The 24,154-nt window shown below is 35.4% G+C and overlaps 1 protein-coding gene across 1 annotated transcript in view; it reads right to left on the reverse strand.

The window, feature by feature from the left end:
- Window positions 1-24,154, reverse strand: part of LOC129364073 (CUB and sushi domain-containing protein 1-like) — a 386,251-nt gene that overhangs the window by 176,449 nt on the left and 185,648 nt on the right. The window contains exons 4-7 of the mRNA XM_055036496.1: window positions 22,712-22,906; window positions 19,585-19,792; window positions 5,405-5,517; window positions 3,797-3,874 (exon numbers count right to left, since the gene is read on the reverse strand). Of these exons, the coding sequence (XP_054892471.1) occupies window positions 3,797-3,874; window positions 5,405-5,517; window positions 19,585-19,792; window positions 22,712-22,906 (594 nt within the window). The remainder of the gene's footprint in view (window positions 1-3,796; window positions 3,875-5,404; window positions 5,518-19,584; window positions 19,793-22,711; window positions 22,907-24,154) is intronic.

Below are 24,154 nucleotides of genomic sequence, written 5' to 3' on the forward strand. Positions count from 1 at the left end.
TTTCGAGTTCTGCATTCTCCGTAAGCTCAGCCACTTCTTCGTCTCACACACATTAGCTGTAATTTATAAAGGGAAGCCGAAGTTTTGTGCATCCCAGCATAGAAGATGGATGAATGATTTGCTGTGTTTGTGTGACTGCATTTCGTGTGTGTGCTCTGGGCTTTGTGCGTGTATAGACATTGTGTGTGCATGTTTGTGTGAGATATGATGCAAACAGAACAAGCTGTCTTTTTGCTCGACTGTGTTTTTGATGTTCTGTCCAAAAATCATCACACAAACATTCAAATGCACACTTTCTCTTTCAGTATCTCTCAGTGCGCTCGTTCTATCTCCCGCCCATGTTCAAATGGCATTCATTGGCATCAAACACAAGGTTTAGATTGCAGAAACAAATCCAGCTCATGAAAACAACATGAGATTGTTACAGGAAAAAGATGACAAATATGACTTTTGGGTTGATGTCAAAACTGCTCACGCTGACTTAATCCCATATTTGCACTTAAAAGACTATTCATCATTTAAACACAAGCTTATGATGCACGGCGTCATTTCAATATCATCAAAGTGTCTTCAGCAAACGTTTCATCTCTGAAAGTCAACTTTTTAGGAATTTGTGGAATATTTTTTTCTCTGTGGTGACTATCTGTGCTGACCCTGCTTTTTAGAGATTTACCTCATTAAAACACTGACCTCCTGCGATATGTGCAAATTATTCAGAATACAGCTTGGGTATAATATGCCTTTGCACCAGTGTGCAAGCTGCTCCTTCCTGCTAGTAAGAACAGAAATGGTTCTTTATTATGGTACCAATACCAAGCTAATAAAGTTGCAGATGGGTGTAACTTTATTAGCTTGGTATATGTGTATATTATGCTTCTAATGTTTTAGAAAGTAACAAAGAAGAACATGTATGCTCTTGTCATGGTTTTGCTGTTGCCTACTACAATTTCTAAAACCAGGAATTGGGGGGGAAACAAATTGAGGCAAAGTTATGCTTAAAGCTTAATGCTTAACTATTTTTTGATACTGTACTGTGACTGTATGGTATGATTTATTAAAAAAAATACTCCTCTGCCTTCTCCCATTGCTAACTAGGAACTCATTGCAATCAGAGCCAGGAGGAGAGTTTTAGCACTATCAATCAAAATTTCCAGATTTTGATTGACCGCTCATAAATCGCTCGTCCTCCCCCTGGATGTGTGCTATGCTGCAGCTAGCATAGCCTGTTATGAATCCTCAGTCTAGTTAGCATGGCCACCAATGATGGCAGACAAATGGTTTTCCTGTAACAATAAGTTGTTTCTCCGCCATTAGCGCATGAGTTGATCGACAGACCCATCTCATGGCTCTGATTGGTTGATTCTGGTCGGGAGCTGTACATTTCTTCAGATGGTAATAGCAACACGAGCTGGAAGTGGAGGAGAGCAATCTTTTCACAGATTATCTGTCTCATGCCATCATAACATGGTGACAGTTTTCACAAGTAAAAACAGTTTCTTTATAGAAGCGACAGACTGCAGCTTTAACCCTCATAAAACAAGCTGAATTTGAAACTTTGAATAGTGGAAGAAGTAAAGAAACGAGTGTGTTTGCATGTGCGTGTTTGTGATCAAATAAGGTTTTCAAGGTAAGAGCTTTCAAGGTACTCTTAAGGTGCCAGTTGGATGAGGAGAGCAATGTGTGAAGTGGGGTAAGATCATATGCTTTTCTCTGCTGACATCTTCTTGCTGCCTCTTATCCATTTGCCTTCTCTCTTCTTCACCTTCTCGTTGCTCAAAAGGTCAATCTACCTTAGAGATGAAGTATGCAGGCATGTATTTACCACATAGGATCACTATAATATTCTAATGCCGAAGAGAACGTATCTTGCGAGGCTTTTCTAACAAAGCTCTACCTGGGATGTTGTTTGATCTTGTAATTTTTTAATTTGAAGTGGTCATTCATTTAAGTGGACTGTAGAGCGGCACCATGTTGCCTGAGTACCCTGAAGAAGACCCTCATTATAAATCACACTCTCGCAGTGATGATTCATTATGGCTCTTTGTCGTTGTCTGGAGAGTAAAAATCCTTAATCATAATCTTTCAGCCTCTCTAATTATGAAACATCCACACAATGAGATAACATTCCTGTTAAGGAAGGTAAGAACAAAAGAAGTTGCTATTAAATTAAATATGCTATATTATCTTACTGTTCAGTCTTTTATTTTAATGTTGCTACATTACATTGGATTTTAGTGCTTCTTGGGACTCTACCAGTTAAACTTTTGAAGTATTTTTTTCATAAAAGGCCCTTTTTAAACATATAGCTCTCTTTGTGCTTATATCAAACTGTGCTTTAATATAAGTAAGAGGCTGTTGGAGACATTCTTTCAGATTATAATTCATAAGCACTCGATTCTCTAGACAGATAAAAGTCATTACCATCATCTTGTGTTTCTTTATAATGATTATGTATTGCACACAGACTGTAAAGTTTCCACTGTAGAGTCATTATGTTGCCACTGGGAGAGATGCCGCACAAAAAGTGGTGTTCAAAGACCAGTTCAAAATCAGAAGTTGACCTGACTTTAAGCCTCATTAACTTTAGATGGTTAATGCTCTGGTAATCTCACCATACCAATATGTAAGCCTTTTTAGCTTTGGGATCCATTCTCACAGCCACATATTTGTTTATTATTGTACAAAGTTAATTTAAAGCTTAATGATTCGCCAGGTTGGTCAGTTAACTGAAACTACCATAATTTTTTTCAGATCCACATAATGATTATAGATGGGAAAGCACAATCGTTATTGGACAAGCGGAGTAAGACTTAAGTCGCTTTAGAGAAGGACATATGCTGTAAAATCTGGACCAATGGATGCCTTACAATTTGTAGAGCTCATGAGTGTATTGAAATTTTATGTAATATGAATATTTTCTTGTAAAACACCATGAAATCAGATAATAAAGCATATAAATAATGGAATATTGTGTTTTATGTATTGTATTTGTGTATTGTTCTTCACCCAAAAGCTTTAAAATGGTTTAAAAGTTTTAAGTCATAGACATGAAAACAAGCAATAAGGAAGGTGAAAATGAATAGCAGTAAAGTTAATTTATTCAGGTTACTGAAAAAATGTCTCTGAGGCTAGAAAACAAAAGAGAATTTTTCAAAATATGAATGTTGCATAAACATCTAAAAGGGGGTATTTAGTTTTTAATAAAACTGTGATTATATATTTGTTTGCATCAGATTGTCTGAATTTTGAAGCGCTTCACCTAGACATTTGAAACATTAATGTCTCATAGTTAATTCACTGAATCAATTTGTGTGTATTTAAAATATGAGTGAACAAAATAGGCATTTTGGTTTTGCACTAAGAGAATACTTTTATCAGCATTTGTCTACTTAAAGTAAACAAATGCATTACTGTCTTTTCTTTATTCATAAGTGCATTTGTTGCTTCTTGAAACATAATCAAACTTCCCTGTTTGGTTTGGTAGCTGGTGTGGAGCTACGAGGAATTTTAACACCTCAATTTCTTTTCTGATTGAGAAATACGTAATACTTCTTGCTCTAGCACAAATAATAATTATATATATAAATAAAATGTCTCCAAATTCTTATCTCAAAGAAGGTCAACTTCTCTGAAAAATAGATGAAATCTCAGGCTATGCCACATGAAAGATGAATGCACCTTGTGTTCTTTTCTGCACACCGTGTATGTGTGTGTGCATGTTGCCAGGTCTGTTTCGAATTGAGTTTTTGAGAGTCTCCAATATCACACATAATATTGGCGATAATAGAGTACTTACAGACAGCATTTTTGTGACTGGAGTCTTTACTGGGCATCATCTTTACCCCTCTGGACTTCAACTCTATGGCTTTCTTCACTGCAGAGACAAGAAGAAAAGGGGGTTATACGGTTAATTATAAATCATACTCCATTAAACTTTAATTGCAGTACGTCTTTTCCTACACCACTTTTCTTTACCCCCAGGGTGCCATTTGTTATGTTTCACCAATGTGTAATAATCCCGTTTTGTGATCAATGTCATATCTAGCATAGTGTTTATTCTGCGTTGGTAAAATGTGAAAAGCATGAGAAAAAAATATGAAAATCAATTAAAAAACAAGGAAAAGTCAGGAGAAAAAGTAGGAAAGGAGAGTCATTAAAATTTATTCCATCTATTTTATCTTAAGTGGCACCGCTGCAGAGGATAACAAAAAAATATCTGTGTTACAACCACACTACAGGCAGGCTTGTGTATGAAAGGCTCGGCATGAAAATACATCTCACTCTCTCTTCCTCCCTGTCTTGCTCTCACACACACGCACACAAAGAAAGCACCAATGGCAAGAGCAACAGACCAATAACTAAGAAAAAGGGATGGAGAGAGAGAGAAAGAGAGCACAAAGAGAACAAGAAAGGACATCAGTTAGCCTGGCAGACAGACAGACAGGATTTGGTTAATCTGGCTGCATGTGATAGGTGTAACCAATTAAACCTGACCAGGAACATGCACTTTTTTCTATGCTAATGCCCAACAATAATATTATTATATAACAATAAAAAGGCTAGCAAGTCCAGTTAGGACATCCAGACTTCATTAAATGTTCTCAACACAAAATAATTAATTTAACCATAATATGTCACGCCTTATTATTTTTTGAAAATATTAAAGTTAGCATGCAATAATGTTGAAACCACAATGGAGAGCCCCATTCTGTATTTCCTTTTTATCTCTTCCTTTTTTTGGCATTTTTGTCACACTTCAGTGCTTCAGAACATCAAACAAATTTAAATATTAGTAAAAACAAAATACAGTTTTTAATTAAGATGTTCATTCTTAAGGGTAGAAAAATCCAAGCACACTATCTAAACCAAGGAGCTGTCTGTTTTAACAACTATGTAAAAAACTGTTTTGTTTTTTACATAAAAGTTACACACTGCAGCTGTAAAAGATATTCCTTTATAAATACTTTGAGTATACTGTAATCAAATAATGTCAGTTTTTTATCGTGTGGACTTAAAAATATATTCATGTTTATTTAAACTAATCTTAAAAATAGATGCTCAAGTTTTTATGGTAACAAAAAGGTTGCTACAGCATATCTGAAAGAAAACCAGCTACATGTGTAAAGGATGTGATGCAATAGATTGGTAAATCTTCTGCTGTTAAAGTTTAAGACTTGCTAATGGCATGTGGATTATGCACAAAGTAGAAATAAATGAAATTCATAATACAGCACACCGTCAATATACTGTACATTTTCTAACTATTTGAGGTTCTTAATACTTAACTAAATATAACTGCGTAAAATGTTTTTGTTTTTTTAAAGATTACATTTTTGAACTCCTCTCCTTGCACACCAAGAAGTTCAAAAACTGGCATCATCAAGATGAAAACAGTTTAACATACCTTGATACTGAGCACTAAATCCTTTTCTTCTATGATTGCTGTCTGAAGTGAAATGTATCCGAAGCCAGTTTTTATTCGATATCACTGGTGAGGGAAGAGTTGTACCCGTCATCCTGGAAGAATACAAATATAATAATTTAGAATTAAAAACAAAGCAGAATCCCTTGTGGTCAACAGAGGCAAAGTTAAAATTAATTGCATTAATACCTGGAATTAAAGTGCATTTTGTGAAAGACAAAATTTTTCAGAAAACAGAATAAGATGAGAAAAAGGAAAACCCTGAAAGACAAGACTTAAGCTTTTCCACAGAATCCACTTCTTGGACACAGAAGCACAGCCCTCATATTCTGCAGTGTATAAAAAATATGTTATTGTGGTGCAGCTTGTTTCAACCATTTTCTATAATGGTAAATATCATGGAAAAGCTTAGTCAGAAGAATAAACCCTCCTTTCAGCAAGGGGTGGAAGCTAAGAGATCTTAGTCTTGAATGAAAGACCATCTTCAAACATTTCAACTCTTTATACAAAGAAAAGCACACAGAGTGCAGGAAAATGGTTGGAGGAAAGAACTGCCATGTAATTACAGATTGCAGCATTATAGATTTAGAAAATATCGACCTCTGCTGTGAAAAATGTTCTCAATTTATATGCTTCACAAACAGCAGGAGACACAGTAATCAGGATGCAGAACAGAAAAGGGAATTGTGTCACATGAAAGTCCTTTACTGTCAGCATATCCACCAATGTATCAAAAGTGTATTCACCCCTGCTAGGTATTTCAAGTTTATGGGATGTGAAAAACTGAAACCTGATAAGTCAATACTAATCATTTTCTCCTTCCATTTAGAAATATTTGGTCCACATTCAAACTGCAAAATGAAAACAAAGAAGAAAAGAGAGAAAAAATAATGAAACTACCAAGGCATAATTATTCACATCTTTATTTTAATTAATTTAATCTTCCTGGGTACACTCTCAGCATTATCCACAGTGATTCTGATTAACCTGAAAAAACATCTATTTGGCTTTCCTCACAGGCTCATACGGACATTTGCTCATTTACATTATTTAAGTGCTCAGGGAGGCTGCCAAGAAGCCAAAGAACAAAGCAATGGTTGTTCTCTATATGTGTTGACAATCTCTTCATTTCTTTGGATGTTTTGACTTGGATGCAATCATGAACAGCTCCAAATACCAATCAGTTCTTACCCAACACTTCTGGTTATCTGACAGAAAGCTGAAGACGAGACGGGATTTCATTTTTCAGTTCTTCAGTGATTTCAAGCATGCATTGAGTTCAACAAAAAGGGCTTTATCGGAAGAGCATCAACATTTTTGGAATGGCCCTTACAAAATCTGATGGGAAACTATGGGGTCGGCGATTTACAAAAGCTTCAGCAACTTTTGGAAAGTCGAATGGGTAAATATGGCCAAGTCAAGATGTGGTATTTGTCATAGAATCCTGCCAAAAAAGAATTGTGTTTCTAAATGAAATGTGCTTTAGCTTTATAGCTTTAGGTGTGAAAAATCCAGCAACCAGGTTAAAGCAGAATTTTTAAAAATTGTTCAAAGAAGTTAAAATGATTGGTTGAAGTGTTCCTCTGTGTCATTCTAATATCCAGTTGTTACTTCTGGAGAAATTTAAAAACATAACAATAAAAAAAAGCCAACAAAAAAGGAGAAAAATGAAGAATATGTTTTGTGTGTATGCTCTCTTTATTATTTATGAAATCTTTTTGAGAGAAAACACAAAATCTTGAACAGTTTATTTTTAGAGTTCCTGGTCAATTTATGTATGGAAAGCACTATGTGTTTTATGGTTGCATCTATAAAAATAGGTTATTATTTATAGGTCATAAAAAATAACCTGCAATGATGGGAACCACTGACGAAAAAGTGTTTTCCTTATTTTCAGATTCAGGGAAAAGTGTCACTCTTGTTTTCATGAGAGTAAACTCTATTTCACGTCACATTTGTCTGTGGTTCCATTAAAAAATATTCACTGAAAGATCGAGCAAATGTGACAACACTATATAGATTTTCATTAAGTAGTAGCACGTGTATTTCCCTTTTCTGTTCCACAGCAATCTCATGGCTATTTCAGAAGAGGGAGTCGAGTTGAATTCTAATAAAATGTCTTCCAAAACTTTATTTCATAAGTACTGAAATATTTACTTATTTAACTTTGGAAGAAGACATAAATATCCAGCAGCTATTTTTCTTCGGAGGAGCTCAAACTGTTCCATATGAAGCATATCTACAGGAAGTTGGAGCAGATGGAAGACGTAAGACAGCATCAACACAATCAGGTTGCAGAGGACATAGAATTAGATTCGCTATGGTCTATTTAATGGTCTTTTTGACATGCTCCTGCCAATCACTGTGGTAAAGACCATGATGAGAAGCAGCCTGAAAGGTAAGTGAATAATGGCCACAATTTGTAAAAGAAAATGTGGAGAACTCAAGAAATAAACTGGAATGAATTTAATAATTATCATCTTAAATTACCAAAATACTAGAAGCTTCCACTGACGCTTCTTTAAAAGATTAATAGGATAAAATTGATGTGCTTGATCTAAATTTAAAAAAGATATTGAATTTAATTGCATAAAAATCTAAATATCAAGATTGGTAATTAAAATTGCTTGTGCATTATCACATTGGGTTCCAACCATCAATGTTTTTGTTTATGTTATTTGTGAGAATCAAAACTGATAATCTGCTTTCATGACTTTCTAGTTTCCCTGATATTTTTTAAAAACAGAATGCAACTTTGACTAGACTTCATAAAGTTATGTAAATGCAGGACATTTTTCTTGGGACTCCCTGAAATGTAAATTTCCTGAGCGAATGCAAGGTTGCCGTTCAGCAGCAATGATAGACTGAAACAAAACAAACAAACAAAAACAAAACAATTTGGTTCAATATTAGTTAATTTTAGTTGCATGTAGAAATTTATTGTTAGCGCAAGAAAATAATATATGTTTGTAAAAAAATGTACAATATGTCTGTGGAAGTAACTTGAGTGACAAAATTAGAAAGAATATTTATATTCCAAGTAAATAGATCCCCAAAAATGATAACTGCAAAAAAAAATAAAAGTTTGAAACATTCTTTGACTTTAAAATAATCAAGAAAACTAACAATAATTGTAACCATAATACATTTCACTAATAACTTTGCATTCAAGTGTTTATGTTCAAAGGGCCGTTTGTGATCGTTTTAAACATTTTTGACACAATAACAATGTGTGTGTTTTTAATAGTTTTCTAATATGCTAAACTGGTTCTTCAAATTACTGAGCCATTTTTCCAAATTTATCCAAAGTCTTAACCCTCATTCCAGGAAGAAAATGTCCTCTCATGCACTGGATATTTATCAGATAAATTATATAAATTTACAGTTATTTTCTTTACATTTTTTTATTATTCTTTGTATTACCAAAGGAAAATAGAAAATTCAAAAGTTCTGCAAATGAGATAAAAGGAGGGAAATAAGTAGATAAAAAACTGGTCCCTTTCAATGAAATTGGTTTTAATGCAACTAGAACAAAAAAAATGATAAGCGGGTAGCTTTCAGTGCGCACATGTATTACATCAGCTTTTCCCCTCTGCACATTTTGTTACTAAAGGCAACTTTAGCAATAGTAACAAAAATAAAAGAAGAGGGGAAGATGGTGCACTAAGGGAAGAGGAGACATGATGTAAGGGAGCAAAAAAAATTTCTACCGACCACCCTAAAGTAACAAAAGCAACTACAGTTATGCTATAAAGTGTTGCAAGTACAACAAGTGGATAGGAAAAAGAGAGTAAGGAGGGAAAGCCACAAATGAGAAAAACTTAAGGAGCAAAATTGGAGAAGTGGCAAAAGGGCAAAAAGATGAACCATGAGCAAATCTAAAACACTTTTAGCAGGTTTTGTCACTGTGACAATGTTTAAGTATACATTTTAAATAAACACCAAATTGGTCAACCAGCAGTCTTTATAATCATTAGTGGTTAAATACATCAGATTTGAGAAGCTAAAGAAAAACAGGACCAACTGTCTCATTCAAAGCCAAGTGCTACACCCAATAAAAGCATACTTATCTGGAAAATCCTGAAAATGGATATCTGCATCTGCTCTCCATCTAATCTGAATGAGTTATTTTGTAATAGAGTATATTTTTTCTCTAAACATCCAGAGCCGGAAAGGTCATACCCTCCACAAACCTTGTAGCAAATGAAAGTTGAATAAAGCATCGACTAAGGTCACAAATCCTATTTGTGAAAAAATGTTTACTATATGTACTTTTTTCTTTATTTGTATTTAAGCACTTGATGTTGAAAAATCACTTTAAATCATACATTGAAAATGTATGAAATTGAAATTTATTGAAAAGTCATAAAATGGAAAACACTTTTTGCACGGTACTGCATATCCTTGTTCTGTGCTAAACTGCATCAGCAAAATCCTTGCACATTTAAGGAGTGACATTTTTATGTGTCACAAGAAGCCCATAGATTTCTTTCATAGGCTAGTTTACCCATAAGTGCACTTATTTAGTTCAAAAACGACCTTGAAAATGGCCTTTGTTTTTCCTCCTGACACGTTTATTTCCCAGACATGGTCCAATCTGTTCGTCATAAAGAAACAAGGAGGCTTCCCTGTCCTCTTTCTTTGTTGTGAGTAAGACAACTTTAGACCAGTCACTATTCAGACAGATCACAAAATAATTGAACGTGTGAAATCTATATGGTGTCATTATCTACATTTTCTTCACATACAAGTTAATTTTCTTTAGAAATCAACTGCATTTTGTAATGTATAAAAAATACACTCAAAAATGTTTTTTTTCTCAAAGATAAGAGGACAACAATTTCAACGTTCACATTAAATTACATTTTGGTTTTACCTTCATGAGTTTAGGAAACCGTATACTGGTGCATTAGCAGGATATAACTGGTTTGTATTGTTCAAACCAGTTATATCCTGGTGCACTTGTTACTTTTTGATCCTGATTATGTGATATCTTTCTCATAATTACTATGTTGGGCATCCAAACTAATGAGGGAGTAATTTAAAGGCTACTGTAGAGAAAAATGGAGTTGTGGAAAGGGCAAGGAGAAAATGAAGAGAATTGATTATGACATGTTGATGGATGATGTAGCTTTGCTAAATGAAATAGATAAAGTCATTATGTGAAAAGATCAGCAAGATGGGGAAGCAATTTATAGGAAAAAACAAAAACTCCTACATTTGGTCCTTGATTTCCGGTATCTAGGCTAGTTCCCAAACATTTGACAGTGGAGGTAGAAAAAGACAAGAAGTTAGACAGAAAAAGGAAAAAGGAATGACACTGACGCAGAAAAAAAGAGCAGACGAGGGATGAAGAGAGAAAAAGTCTGATTAAGGAAAGAAAGGAGAGACACATTGAATGGAAATGAAACACACTATTGAGCAGGATTCGGGTGGCAGTAAAGATGGACAGGAGAGCAAAGACATGAAGGACAAGGTTGAAAAAAACATCTACAGCCATTTCTATCTGTCAAGAGCAGGAGAGCATGTCAAAATCAGAGACAAGGCCTGAAAAATACAGAGAGAAAAACAGACTGATGGATGAAACGCACGTGAGAGGAGGTGATGGGGGAAGGGAGTAACTTACATGATCAAGAGTAGAGATGTTACTTAGTAGCTGTGAACAGAGGTCAAAAGTGATAAAAGAGGAGACGAAAAGGCAAACCTAAATGAGGAACGGCATTGCTAACGCCGACTGCCCAGAACAGATATAAATGAGAAGGAAAGTGAAGTTGGAAGGAGCCAAGTGGTAGTAAGTAGGTGAGGAATGAATAAGGGAAAACAAAAAAAAAACAGAACTAGAGTTACTAAGTGAGAAAAAATAGAATTGAAAAGTTTTTCATGGTTTGAAATTGCATTCAATAATTAATATTAATGCTAAATCTCAAACAGGTAAAACATCCATGCCAACTCCAGTATACTGTAGCATATATACAGACAATTATGTGAATAAATTAGCGCCGCCTTCACCTTGTGTGCTCTCCCAACATATGTTAAATGTTATATCAAATTTATTAAAATGGAAAACTTAAGAAATATAAATTAACAATAAAATCCAGAGAAAACACCCTTTTGTCAAATGATGCATAAAATGTAATAAAAAGGGAAATTAAGTTGGACAGCAACATTTCTTATCTTTAAATGGCTTTAAAAAGGCTTAACACATCGGCTGCACATAGTTATGACTTAATTACTCAACATTTTGAAAGTTTTCTGCCCTGTTTAAACCTTTGACCTTTAGTGTGGTGTGTTCCTGACTGTGAAGTGAGAGTAAACATTATGGTGAGGTCAAAAGAGACATTTTTTGAGCTGTTGGAGATCTTTGAAAAGAAGCCTGATAATGAGTAGAAGGGATTTAATGAGGTCTCAAAAATTTTTTAACCAACTAAGGATGTTCAAAACAAACTCTAACGTGCCCAGGTTTGGCTGTCCAAGTAAACTCATCCTAAAAGCTGACTGAAAGATGCTAAAAGAAGTTTCCAAAAACTCTAAATTGTCTTCAGAGGAACTACAGCCACTGTTGATATGAGTGAACTGCACAAGTTGAAATCAACAGGAGGCAGGCGAGGAGGAAATCTTTGCTCTCCATGAAAAACATGAAGGCCAGACTAAAAATTTAATGTGAAAAGAACATGTGAGACACTCATTAAGAAAACTAAAATTAAAGCAAAACTAAACTTTGCAACATGATAGTGACCCAAAACCAACCAGCTAATGTACCTCGAAGTGGCTGAGAAAAAAAATAATAATTGAAAGTTCTGGGCGGAGTCAAATCCCAGATCCTGATCCCAGATTCCTTTGATTCTGCAGAGTAACTTGGAATAGGCGTCACATGCAAGAAACCGTCAAATACCTCACAGCTACAAGTGAAAATTGAGGAAAATGTGCTTAAATCAATGTCAGAGGGTGGTAGACGGCTGAAAAAAGTGTTTCACTGAAGTTATTTAAAGCAAAAGCTGTCATAAATGGTAAGCCACCGTTTTCTCAGCATGTAAACAGTGTTAATTATTAAAATTGTGTTAATTTTTGGTGTGATCAAGTGAAATAAAATGACCTCCTCTTTACAAAAAATTTAATTTCCTATTCTTGTTTTTTTTTATGCATATTTAATGGAGTTTCCTAAGTTTGTGGCATGACTCTACATGATTTGAACATCCATAACTGTCCATTAAGTGATCATAAAGGCTAAGGTTTCAACATTATTTTTATCTACTCCAAGTACATTATCTAAAAAAGAATGGACCAGCACTCAAAAAATTATAAGCTTATGTAGTTCAAAGTAATTAATTTTAATTTGAAATATAAAGCAAGCCCAGTCCAAATCCACTGATACTCATTTTAGTCTAATTCAAGCTTATCTTCTGTATAAAGAGCCATTTAAGATAAAATAGAAATTGTATTCCACCAGACATTTCAGTTCTGGCTGAGCAGATAAAAAAGCGTAAGGAAAACTATGAAACTCTGTAAAATTTTGTGGCAATTCTCAATCTTAAGAAAGTAAGAGACAAACAGCGGAGAAGAAAAACTCCACTTTCAGCAGGACGAACTCTCCAGAAGAGTCAAGATCAGGATGGGGAGGGAGAGAGAGACGTAGAGAGAGCAGGTCATGGAACGAGGGTAGCGAATGGAAAAATCATAAATAAAATGAAAAATAGGCTTAGACACCAAGGCAGGGGAGGACAATGAAAAAGAATGCAAGAAGGGAAACCAGGGGAGAGAGTAATTAACACAAATAACCTACAAATTAAAGGAGATAACTGCAACACAGAACGGAATCCAATTGCACAAAGAACACAACAGAAGAATAAACACGCAAAAACAAAACAACACAAATGAATCAACTCTTCTGGCAAAACCATTGTATTTAATATCGATCACAAGAAGTGAATATGGCAAGACCTATAAACCAGAAAAGGCCTAAAACACCAACACAAATTAAAACTACGACACAAATACCTGTTGATCATAAAAATAAAAAGTCAAATGTTGACAGTTCAAGACTAATTCATAGAGGAAAGCAAAAACGTAGTGGACCAATTCACAAAGAGAAGTTGTTAGACTGAAGCCAGAAAAAAATGCAAGACCACAAGAGAGGAGTAGAAACAGAGAAACAAACAGAACAAAGGTTATAAAATGCACATTTCTGTACAAACACAAAAGTTCTCCATTGCAATGCTGTCATCTGTCTATTGAAACATGAGCACAAAGAGAAAGACATACATTTCTACCATTGGGGTGCAGTTTCTTAGGTGCCCCTAAGCTCCCAACTGGCTTCAGCTCCTGGCTATACGTCTCGCAGTCTTGTTTCATTGTTACACTTATTGCTAGTCCCTGTAGATTTTCACAGCTATAAAATGACAAAACATAGCTCTATAAAAATAAATGACTGAATGCAAGTCAGAAAAGTTAAAAGACATTATCCACAAAAGATAGCTGTTTGTTTCAAGTGTTCAAAGCAAAACTGGGCTCCAAAGCTACTTTAAATCTTGTAATACACCCACGCATTTACACAGAAACACACACACCCACCCACACCGCACACACACGCAGCAAACATGATTTAAAATGTAAATGTAATAACAGGACAAGTGTTGCAAGAAGAAGAAAAGAGTAAAAGAGGACTGGTGGTAGCAAAAAGGAGGAGGGGAGATAAAAAGAGGAGAACTAAAAAAGGAAACAGCAGGAGAGGATGAGAAAGCTAAGGATCTAAAGGGAGCAGTGAAATGAGATGTAACAGAAGAACAAGAGGGGAGAGCAAATGGGAAAACAGACAAGATGCATGACACAGAGTGAAAATGTCTAAGCCCATCTCTTTGGCAAAGCTTGGCTGGATCTGGCATGGAAGTCCCAGCAGATGAACAAGGTTACCCTAAATGTGCTGCAGGACCGACTCTGAGCTCGTTAAATTCAATGTAAATATGAGCTCTGTTCATATGGTTAGCTTTCTTACAATCGCACATGTCCTCTGAGGGTTAGTATTTACTGAGCGTGATCACATTATGTTTAGTTACTTTATTCTTCTAGCTTTCCCTTAAGCTTCTTTTGGACCAGGAACAGAAATTGACCAGAAATGTTCTGGTCATTTGGTGGTCTACTTCTGGGTAGTTAGACCCAGATCTCTGAGTCTGCTGAAATATATTTGAGGTATATGTTAAATCTACGCATCAGGAAAAATACTAACATCAGGAAAATGTACTAATATTCCAAGAGTTTTCACTGTAAGCTCAGTTGAAGAGTTAATTACAATAACTCAAGAATCACTGATGATGGAGTTTTGCTTTTACTATAATGATAAACATTATTTCACAATGTAATGATATCACTGAAATATATGGCTGTAAAAGGCTACAGAACCACATTCAGAAGCCTAAACTATAACTATTTGATAGAAACGGCATTGAACTCTTTATTTCACAAAGTGTAAATAAGTAGGCCTCTTTTATAATTATATAATTTTTAGCCATGATTGAATGTAGAAAGTCTCCTGTCACATATTTGCATAAATATAAACAGTGTGAACTTTGAGGAATTAGGAATGAAAATAAATATGAAACTTGACAAGCAAAGATGCAGCTTGTTTTTTTTTTTTTTTCTGTTAATGTAAAACTCAACAATTACTGAAGTAAAGCAACTAAAATCTGTTTCACCTGCTGCATTAGTCATAGAGTCAAAACCAGAACAAACCATGTGAACACCAAAGTAAAAGAAGAGATCTTCCTTACAGGGATAGAATCATGTTAAGGTAAATAAAGAAAAGGTTGGACTGTAAATAATATGAAAAAACCTGCACAAGCAGATAAAAAAAAGGAAACTTCAGGGCTTCGGGGAGAGAACCTCAAACTCCTGCTTCTTCTACTACGGATAAATTAAAAACTTGTGCAGTTTGCAGCCTTGCTTCAAGATGGCCAAAAGAGAGAAACAGAAGTACTGGTAGTTCATGGCATGTTAGCTCTTTTCAAAAACTGCATTCAGAATTCAAAGGCAAATGATGAGGGAATATCAAAACCCATGTGCTTGAAAATCTTTCAACACCCTGACATTGTGAAGGAGCCAGCTCCTCTACAGCAATTCATCAATGTAACTTATAATTAGATAAGATTATATTACAAAAAACTTATGCTCTGTGAACCTATTTATGAAAATTTGCTATAAAAAATCTGAATAAGTTAGTGAACAGAAAGCGGGGTGGGGGGGGGGGGAGCTCTATGATTCTACCTGTCTGTTTAAATCAAACTAAATCTATGTCTCTAAGTCTGGCCTATAAAAATCATAATCCATTGCAGCAATGTAACGAAATGTCAGAACTAAGAAACATGTTTTTAAAAAAATCCAATTAATGCAGGAACAGAAAAGAGGGATAAAATATGAAACTAAGCCAGTCATTCAAGTGAGTATTTGAGCAAACAAAGGATTCTTTCAGTACAAGAAATTGACAGTAACAGTAATACTCTGCCTTGAAATCATGAAAGGGAAGAGTACAAGGAGACAAGAAAGAGAAGAGCAAAGATGTGGTCTAGCCAGGGGCAGAGCTGCAATAGCTTCAGGTATGGCAAAATATTGGAAAGGTTAACAAAAAAGAATGGAAACTAAGGTGATAGGTGGAAGTTATTGTCCTGAGACGAAGGATCTGGGTTCCTAAGGCTCGAAACATAAAACAGACTTTAGTTTAATTTTTATTAAAATGTATGTTCATCAGCTTACATGATCACTGTCCAGTGCTTCAAATGATACAATTTGGATAAGTTTACAAGGAAGCAACCAGGAACAGCTAAAACTATTCAATAAAGCATTCCATGCAATACTGCAATAATAAATATATCATGTTATTTTAAAAGTTAAACATATGTATTTGTAACTACTGGCATGCTGCATGCTATAATCATTTGTTTTTGTAATTCAATTTTTGTTTTCAGAAAAAACAAATTGGACTTTAAATTTGGCTTTGTTTTTGCCACTTTGTGTTTAATTCAAGAGCCAATTTGTGATGGGGGTAGGCAGTTGAATTTTACCATCTGAACAAATGGAGCTCTTGAGGAATGTTGTTTGCATGCAGTAGTCACGACCAACCAAGAGCGGTTCAATGAAAGAAAACAAGTGATGACAGATTCACTTGTCACTGGCTGTCCATGACAGGGTCAGGATCGCCGGATCTTGACCTTGTCATGGAAAAGCACATTGATGTACGTGGGAAGCGAAAGCTGTCCTCTATTGTCTTAACCTATAAAAGGTACTGCTGCCCAAATTGGCAAAATATGACTGCCGGACCCAATCAAAAGTGTCAGAACAGACATACAAGAAAAAGCCAGATTTGGTGAGCCAGAGTCAGCTTTCCATCATGTGTATGACTTGGTCCTTGTGTGTCATTGACCTCCAAAACAAGTGCTGGTAAAGCAGAACCATGCTTAAGGTAATGATCTATTGGGTTATCATAGATCCTGTCAGGCCTCTGGATTTTATCACGTTCCTAACAAACATTTTAAGTATAGTTGGTCCTTGCAAATGGCTTTTTTAGTGAAACAATGTTGACTGCAAGGTAATGGAAACTTCGTCCAAAAATGCCTTCAAGGAACCCTGAACGATGGTTCCAGAAATGACTTGAGTGCTTTAGAACATTTGTTAAATATGGATATGAATACATGTACAATCTGTGACGTTACCACATGATTATTGATTATAAATGATTTAAAGTATTCTCTAATCACAAATTGTAGTAAACCTTGAGGGATTTAGGGTCAGAAAGAAAATGTCAAGAGACATCAGGGCCAAACTTGAGCTAAATTTGTGCTAAATGTGAAAGTCAAGGTAGAAAAACTGTAAAACAGATTTTGACACAGATATCTATGGTTAGTGAGAATAAACATGACGAAAAACTGAGCCTCATAACTAGATACATAATTAGAATAGGACAGAAGTTATTGAACTCGTTAAAATATCTTCTGATGTTTGTGTGTAACAAATATCAGAATACAAGAATAAATGTGGGCTTTAAGCCACAAATTAAAGCCTTGAGCGATTAAACGTAAGAGCCCAAACCCAGTCTGCCAGGGATTCTTTGGTTTTATGTTATGCGTGAATGTTTGTCCGTTCACATATTTGTGGGTAGGTGTATGTGACAGCTTCGGCATCACATCGACCCAACCAGATTCCAGACAGGAACATGAAACAGGAAATTGCTTTTGGGACAACCAATCAGAATAAGCCCCAAATAAACAGGAAAGACCTGTCAGAGTGGTCATGTCAGGTGTCAGTCATTTTTAAAATGGCCTGACCACAACTCTCAGTGAAATGTCTATCAACTTCTAATTCCTCCTGTGTAGAAAAGTGTACCATACATTGTATCAATATGTGCTAAAAGCCTCTGGAAAATATCGCTAATAGTTTGAGTTTTATATTTCTGCTTAAAATTAAAATTATTTTGTTTTAGACAAAATTTTACACAACATTGTGCTGCATTGTCAATTAGGAACAATAGATTGATAATATGCTTTTTATTTAAGATGACCACAAAGGTCGCTCTATGTTGAGTGTAAACCTACTACTAAAGGTTGAATCTTCTCCCTGTGTTGCAGTGTGTGGCTGACAGGGGTTCTTTAATATCACACTGTCAGGACCAGGCTTTGTGTTTGAGTAGTTGAGTGTGTGTAATCTGTCAAAGTCTGGTGAAACGATCAACAGCTCACCCTGTCAGAGGGCCACTTAAGGCGTGACACACATCAAGCATGCACACACGTAAACACTATAGTATCGAGGGAATACGGTGGACGATGTGCACTGCCCTGTTAGTGACAGCATTTAATGCACAATTATTCTCCTGTTTCCTTTTTACTGTTATTCTTTTGGACCAAGATACCGATTTGACTCTTGACAAATTCATTTCTTTAGAAAGGCACAATCATAGACTATTTTTACATATGGAAGACATTGGTCAAAGTCACAGGAGCAGAAAATTGTAATCTTTGAAATCCATTTTAGAGTTGCATTCATAAAGAGCTTTTACATAGAAAATTTGTTGCTGCAGATGTGTTGCATTCACTCAAAATAATAAGCTCTGAAAAATAAAACATCATAATTGCTGGACTGAAAACAATTTACACTTTCTGTTGCTTTGCAGTATTTTGATGATATTTTAGAAAACTCTAGCTTTATTATTATACAACTTCAAATGAGCACAATGCATGATAGATGACTTATCTTTAAAGTAAGTTAATTATGTTTCCTAGTCCAATATTATCCAACAGAATGTGAATTTTTGATATTAGATAAATAACCAAAAGACACTTTATCACTTTAAGAAATCACTGTGATAAATTCAGCAAAAGCTAATCTTAAAACGTCATAGAAAATCTTTTATCTACTGTCTTAAAGCAGATTTGGTTCAGGAGATCTGGTATTATCGAGCCCAAACATCCTTTTCTGCTTTTCCCTCACAGGATTTTCTCAGTGAGTTGAAATAGTGAAAACCCCTCTATGCTTAAACATGAGCATGTCTCCTCGTTTCCACAGCTTGTTCTGAGTCTTCGATGCACTTGTGATATTCTGAGCAAACCAATGTGAATTCCAGCAGCGCTCTAAATTTAAAAAGCAGAATGTGCTCTGAAGTGCCAATTTTCAAACTCGATCACAGAAAATGGCGGTGAAAAACATGACAATTCATCACCTGCTTTGTATGTTTCAATCAACACAACTCCGGTGCAGCTAATCAATGAGCAGTTACAGCTATCTAAACTAACAACACTATTGGTTGCATTTTAATAACAAACACTCTTCAGAGTGTTTGCGATTAAGAAAATTGAACTGAAAAGGCAACTATTCTTTTCACTGGTAACAAATTGTTGAAAAGAACAAGTTTTTTTTATTTTTCAAAGCTCCACCAAACCCATTCTTTTTGTTAGTAATATCCACTGCCATTTTTTGATTAATAGCAAAACATGTATTAATATATACAGTAATTAACCTTCTAAATGTCAATGGCGCTTGTGCACATCAATTTTCTCTCCATGTGTACAAAGCTCTCAGCATGTGCTGGACAGGTCCTGTTGATTCCCACTGAGACTCTCGTGTCCTTAACTCTCTTTTCCCCTTTTCCCAATCGCACTGAAATGTGTCTACTACAAGAGTCTTACCATATGCTTGGTGCTTCTGTCCCGCTGATTTCCAGAAAGTCATATTTGTCTTCTAATAGGAAGTCGTTGAAAACAAGAGCGATAGTGTCCCCGGGTTCAGCAAGGATTGACCATGTGCAGTCCAGGTTGTTGTCGTACTCTGCTGGATATCCGGGGCTGGTGATTGAACCTGCGGTGCCCCGTAACGTACCGCCACATGCTCCCTCCGCTGGTTAAAGATGAAAGACACAAATGGAAAAATGAGCAAAAAAAGAACTTGATAGCACAGAGTTTTCTTATGTCTTATAATGTAACCTAAAATGTTTGTTTTTGTCGAATTTGTATCAGCGGTTCAATATGGTTATTCATATCAAAATATTTTCAAACAATTGCTGAATCTCTGTAAATAGATTGCACAGCTGCTGAAGTCATCTTGATATGTATTTATTCAGGCTATCTGGAGATTACTCGGTTTTTCTTTGGACTTTTGGCCCTTCAGTCAAATATTTAAAGAAGGGTGCAGAGCTATTTTTAGAAAAATGCTTTTTGGTAAAATCACTAGTCTGTGAATTAATAAGCTGTGGCTCTCAAATTTTCAGTTTTTTATTTTAGAAATTGTGCGTAGGCTCTTTGTTTTGAGGAGAACAAAGAGTTCTCCTCAAAATGACCTCAGATGTTTCAAAAGAAATTCAGTTTGTGTAAATGTCTGACAAGTAAAAAATTATTTGCTTCTTTCTTCTCTTTTTACAAGATTACAATAATTGATATGTTTCTTATGAATAATAAAGGTCAAAATTATTTATATATGTGGCAGATTAAGAAGTAAAAATAGTTTTTGTTCTACCTTAATTTTGCTTTCTGATGAAAAATGAAGAAATAGAGTGTGTAGTAAAATGTTTTATTTGTATTTCATCAGAAAATGGCTGGCTGAAAATTAAGCAAGTCATAAAACATCCCTTTGGAACAAGATAGAAAGAGTATATCATGAAATAAAAGTTGTTCTTGGTAAGATTTTTATTGCATCTTTGTTCTAAGTCTAGAACAAGTTTCTATCTCCAAATGTTTTTGCTTCATTTTAAAACATTCTTCTGCGTATATCATCTCCTATGGATTACTTAATATGTAATGCAAATAAAAGCTCATCTATATGCTGTAAGTCTTTAGGAGGTAAAGCAATATAAAGCCCTGTGTCATCAGTATAGCTATGAAAATGTATGCTGTCTCCTTATGAGCTTTCCAAGATTGACCATCACAACGTGCAGTTATAAAAATTAAAAGAAGTGTAAGATTATAGCTTGAGTATCAAGGAACTCTGTGTACTTACAAACCCTGTTTATAAAACAATGTTTGTCTGTTGGATTTTACTGAACCAATAAAAGTCTGGAGAAACCCCTGAAAGAAAACCCTATTTGTCTTTGCTAATGGGGCACAAATAATAACTTTAAAGCCTAAGTTTTATGTTCTTTTAGTTGTCCATTTCACTGACACCAAAACATATTGACTCACCACAGGAGGTCTCCAAGCTTATGTGCTGCTCCAGGACTACAGCTCCCACAGTGCACTGCTGGAGCACTGTGGGCATTTTGCCCTGGCAGGATGGCATTTCTCAGTGTGTCAGCTGCAGTTTATCAATAAGTCTTAGATTCTTTGTAAATATTATTAATACAAGATCTATTTGACAGAAAACATACTTTCTGGGCTGAAACACAGTGATGGCAGTATTATGCTGTGGTGACTTGTGATGTGAGAGATATACCTACCTGCATTCATTATTGACGATATGATATCATATGATATAAATGTGATACAGAAACAAATAAACAGTATTAATGTGTTTCAGCTTTGGGTTCCTTTCAAGCACAGAACCGAATAATGAGTCGATAATGCAAGAGATGCAACTAAAATACATTAATTTCCAACTCAGCATCAAGTTTATTTTCTTTTTTCATTGTTTCTTCTGAATAATGTCTTCTGTTTGGCAATAGAACAACTTATCAGTAGTTTTTTTACTGACTACCACCTTACTACTTTTTTTACTATCTAAGACATTTAATGTAATTGAACAACTAATGTCACAAAATATCCTCCAGGCATCGTGCTCTATTGTATTTACATTATTATTTACAATAAAAATATTTGATTAGTCGACGTAGTATTTTGTGATATGCATTTTAAGCACAGTGATATTGCAGTAACAACACATTTGTAATATATGTAATATATTGTATAGCTTTACTAACCACTATTTGCACAAACTAAGTGATTACCAAAAGGAAAAAAACAAATGGGCATACAGTAATTGATCAGCTAAAGGGTGACAGAAATTTGTTGGATTTGATTTTTATAAAGATGTATTTTTCAGATATTGCTAATCTGCTATAGATTTTTTTCCTTCTTTTGTCCTCCAAAGGTTCATTTGCTCATTTTTGAGCACCCTGCACAATTTACTGGCAATAGCTGGACAGTGAATAAGTAAACAAAAGAAAAGAGCTAAAATTCACATGAAACATTTCAGAAAGCTTGAAGTACTATTAACCTAAGCCACCTTAAAAATGCTTGAAAGTCTTGCTCCCTGGAAACACAATAGAAAGAGAATGAGGGGAATACTGTAACATGAAGGCGCATCTTAAAAAATAGATTATTTTGCTCATTTTATTGGTTATTCATTGGCTTAAGCTCACATTTCTACTGAAGAATTGACCGATCTTGAACCAAACTACTTAACAATAACACTGATTCGTGACAGTATGAATATTCACATATGTGTTCTTGCCTGTGGAGTGCCAGGTTATTAATAGGGGTCTTTGCTTGGGGATTTTGGGCTCCATTCAGTTCATACTGCAGTTTGTAGAGTAATTGGAGTCAGACCTTTATGAGTTTTAAAGAACATCAATACACTGGGGCTTCTCATATTTCAGCTCATGACCTCATATTAAGGTCCTTCAGTTCTCATGACCTTCACTATATATCTTATTATTATACTTCCCCAAAGTTTTATTTTACTTTTAAAACTAAAGACGCAGCCAGAGCAGAATTGATTCGGCCTCACTGAAAAACGTTTACCAAATTAATAGCAATCAATTTCCTCTCAGTTCGAAATCAGCAACACTGTGATGATATTTTATATGGAAGGGTAGGATAAACATACCTCGACAAAACGGTGATGGGAAGTCCCACTGTGCTCCACTGCCAGGTGACACAATGCATGTGAGGGTACTGTGACCTTCCAGCACAAAACCCGACTCGCAGCTGTATCGGATCTTGTCTCCCATGTTGTATCTCGATCCATGAATAATTCCATTTGGAATAAGGCCAGGAGTGCCACACGTGTGGCTGGGCAGAACTAAGATGCAGAGGGGAGAAAAAAAAATGTTTTTCTGAATACCTTAATGTTTAAAACTGTTTATTTTTTTCTAATAAATAATTTCTCATACACCTAAGTTTTATGTATGTAATCTTAAAAATAAATACGCTGAAACACTCAAACAGAAATACGTTTTCCCAATGTAAGGTGCTAGACAGTTAACTGCCTTCTTAAACACATTTCATCACCGTTAAGCTATTCACATTTTATAGGGAAAAAAATGAAACAGAATGTAAAAGAATCAAAACTTCTCTCTTTTTGGTGCAGATTTCTTTTGAACCTTAAACTTTTCGAAAGTTGAAACAGATCAAAACCCAAAACAAAGAGTCAGTACTGTAAAATACCAAAGATAAGTGATCGTGAATTTCTAGGATCCTAAAAATATTCCAAAAGTCACTGCATGATATTTAGATGTCTGGCTGGCGTTTAGCCTCCGATGTGCATCTGTTGTTGCCCATTCTTAGATGACACAGCTAGCTCTACAGTGGGAGCTGCTACAGGCAGCTCATGGTCTAACTAGGCCAAAATCAACTGTGACTGTAGCCAACGCGTCTTAGCTCCACAGAAGGGCCAGATACACAGTGGCTGCAATACAACCTGGACAAACTCCACAGGCTCTAACCTCAGCGTACGCTGTGTGTATTTGTATAACTGGAGCATGTGAACTTGCTTGGTGTGTAATGCGTGTATTTAATGGCTCTGATGTGTGTGTCAATCTGTATGGGATAGAGAGCAGAGTGTGTCTGCACACAAGGGGTATTCAGCAAGTCAATCTGCATGTTTGTGTGTGCTGTTCCAATTAAACGCCAGCATGGTAATTAGACAAAGCTTCATCCTGGAGACCCTGAGAACTAGGACAGAGAAAAAGAGGAAGGGAAGGGGTGGGAGGAGGATGTAAAGAAGACAGCAAGACATTTTAAACCAAACGATGGATGAAGTGACAGAAATGGCAGACAGACTGAAAAGAAATTGAAGGTGGAAAAGAAAACAGGATGGAATGAAGAAGGAAAACAATTTTTGTGTCAGATTAAAACATAGATGACCTAATTGCAATAGACTCTGAACATTTACAATTTACTCTAATGGACTCATTATTTGGATTTTATGTAGTCATTCATCAGAAGCAAGTTACTTGCAGTCAACCGATCTTACTGTCTTTTGAGCATACATGTAGCCTTCCCTGCTTTGTTTTAATAAGGTGAGGCAGAAAACGAAACCAAGAATTTA

The sequence above is a fragment of the Poeciliopsis prolifica genome, unplaced genomic scaffold, assembly GCF_027474105.1.
Source record: "Poeciliopsis prolifica strain line A6 unplaced genomic scaffold, Auburn_PproV2 SCAFFOLD011, whole genome shotgun sequence".
Classification (NCBI taxonomy): Eukaryota; Metazoa; Chordata; class Actinopteri; order Cyprinodontiformes; family Poeciliidae; genus Poeciliopsis; species Poeciliopsis prolifica.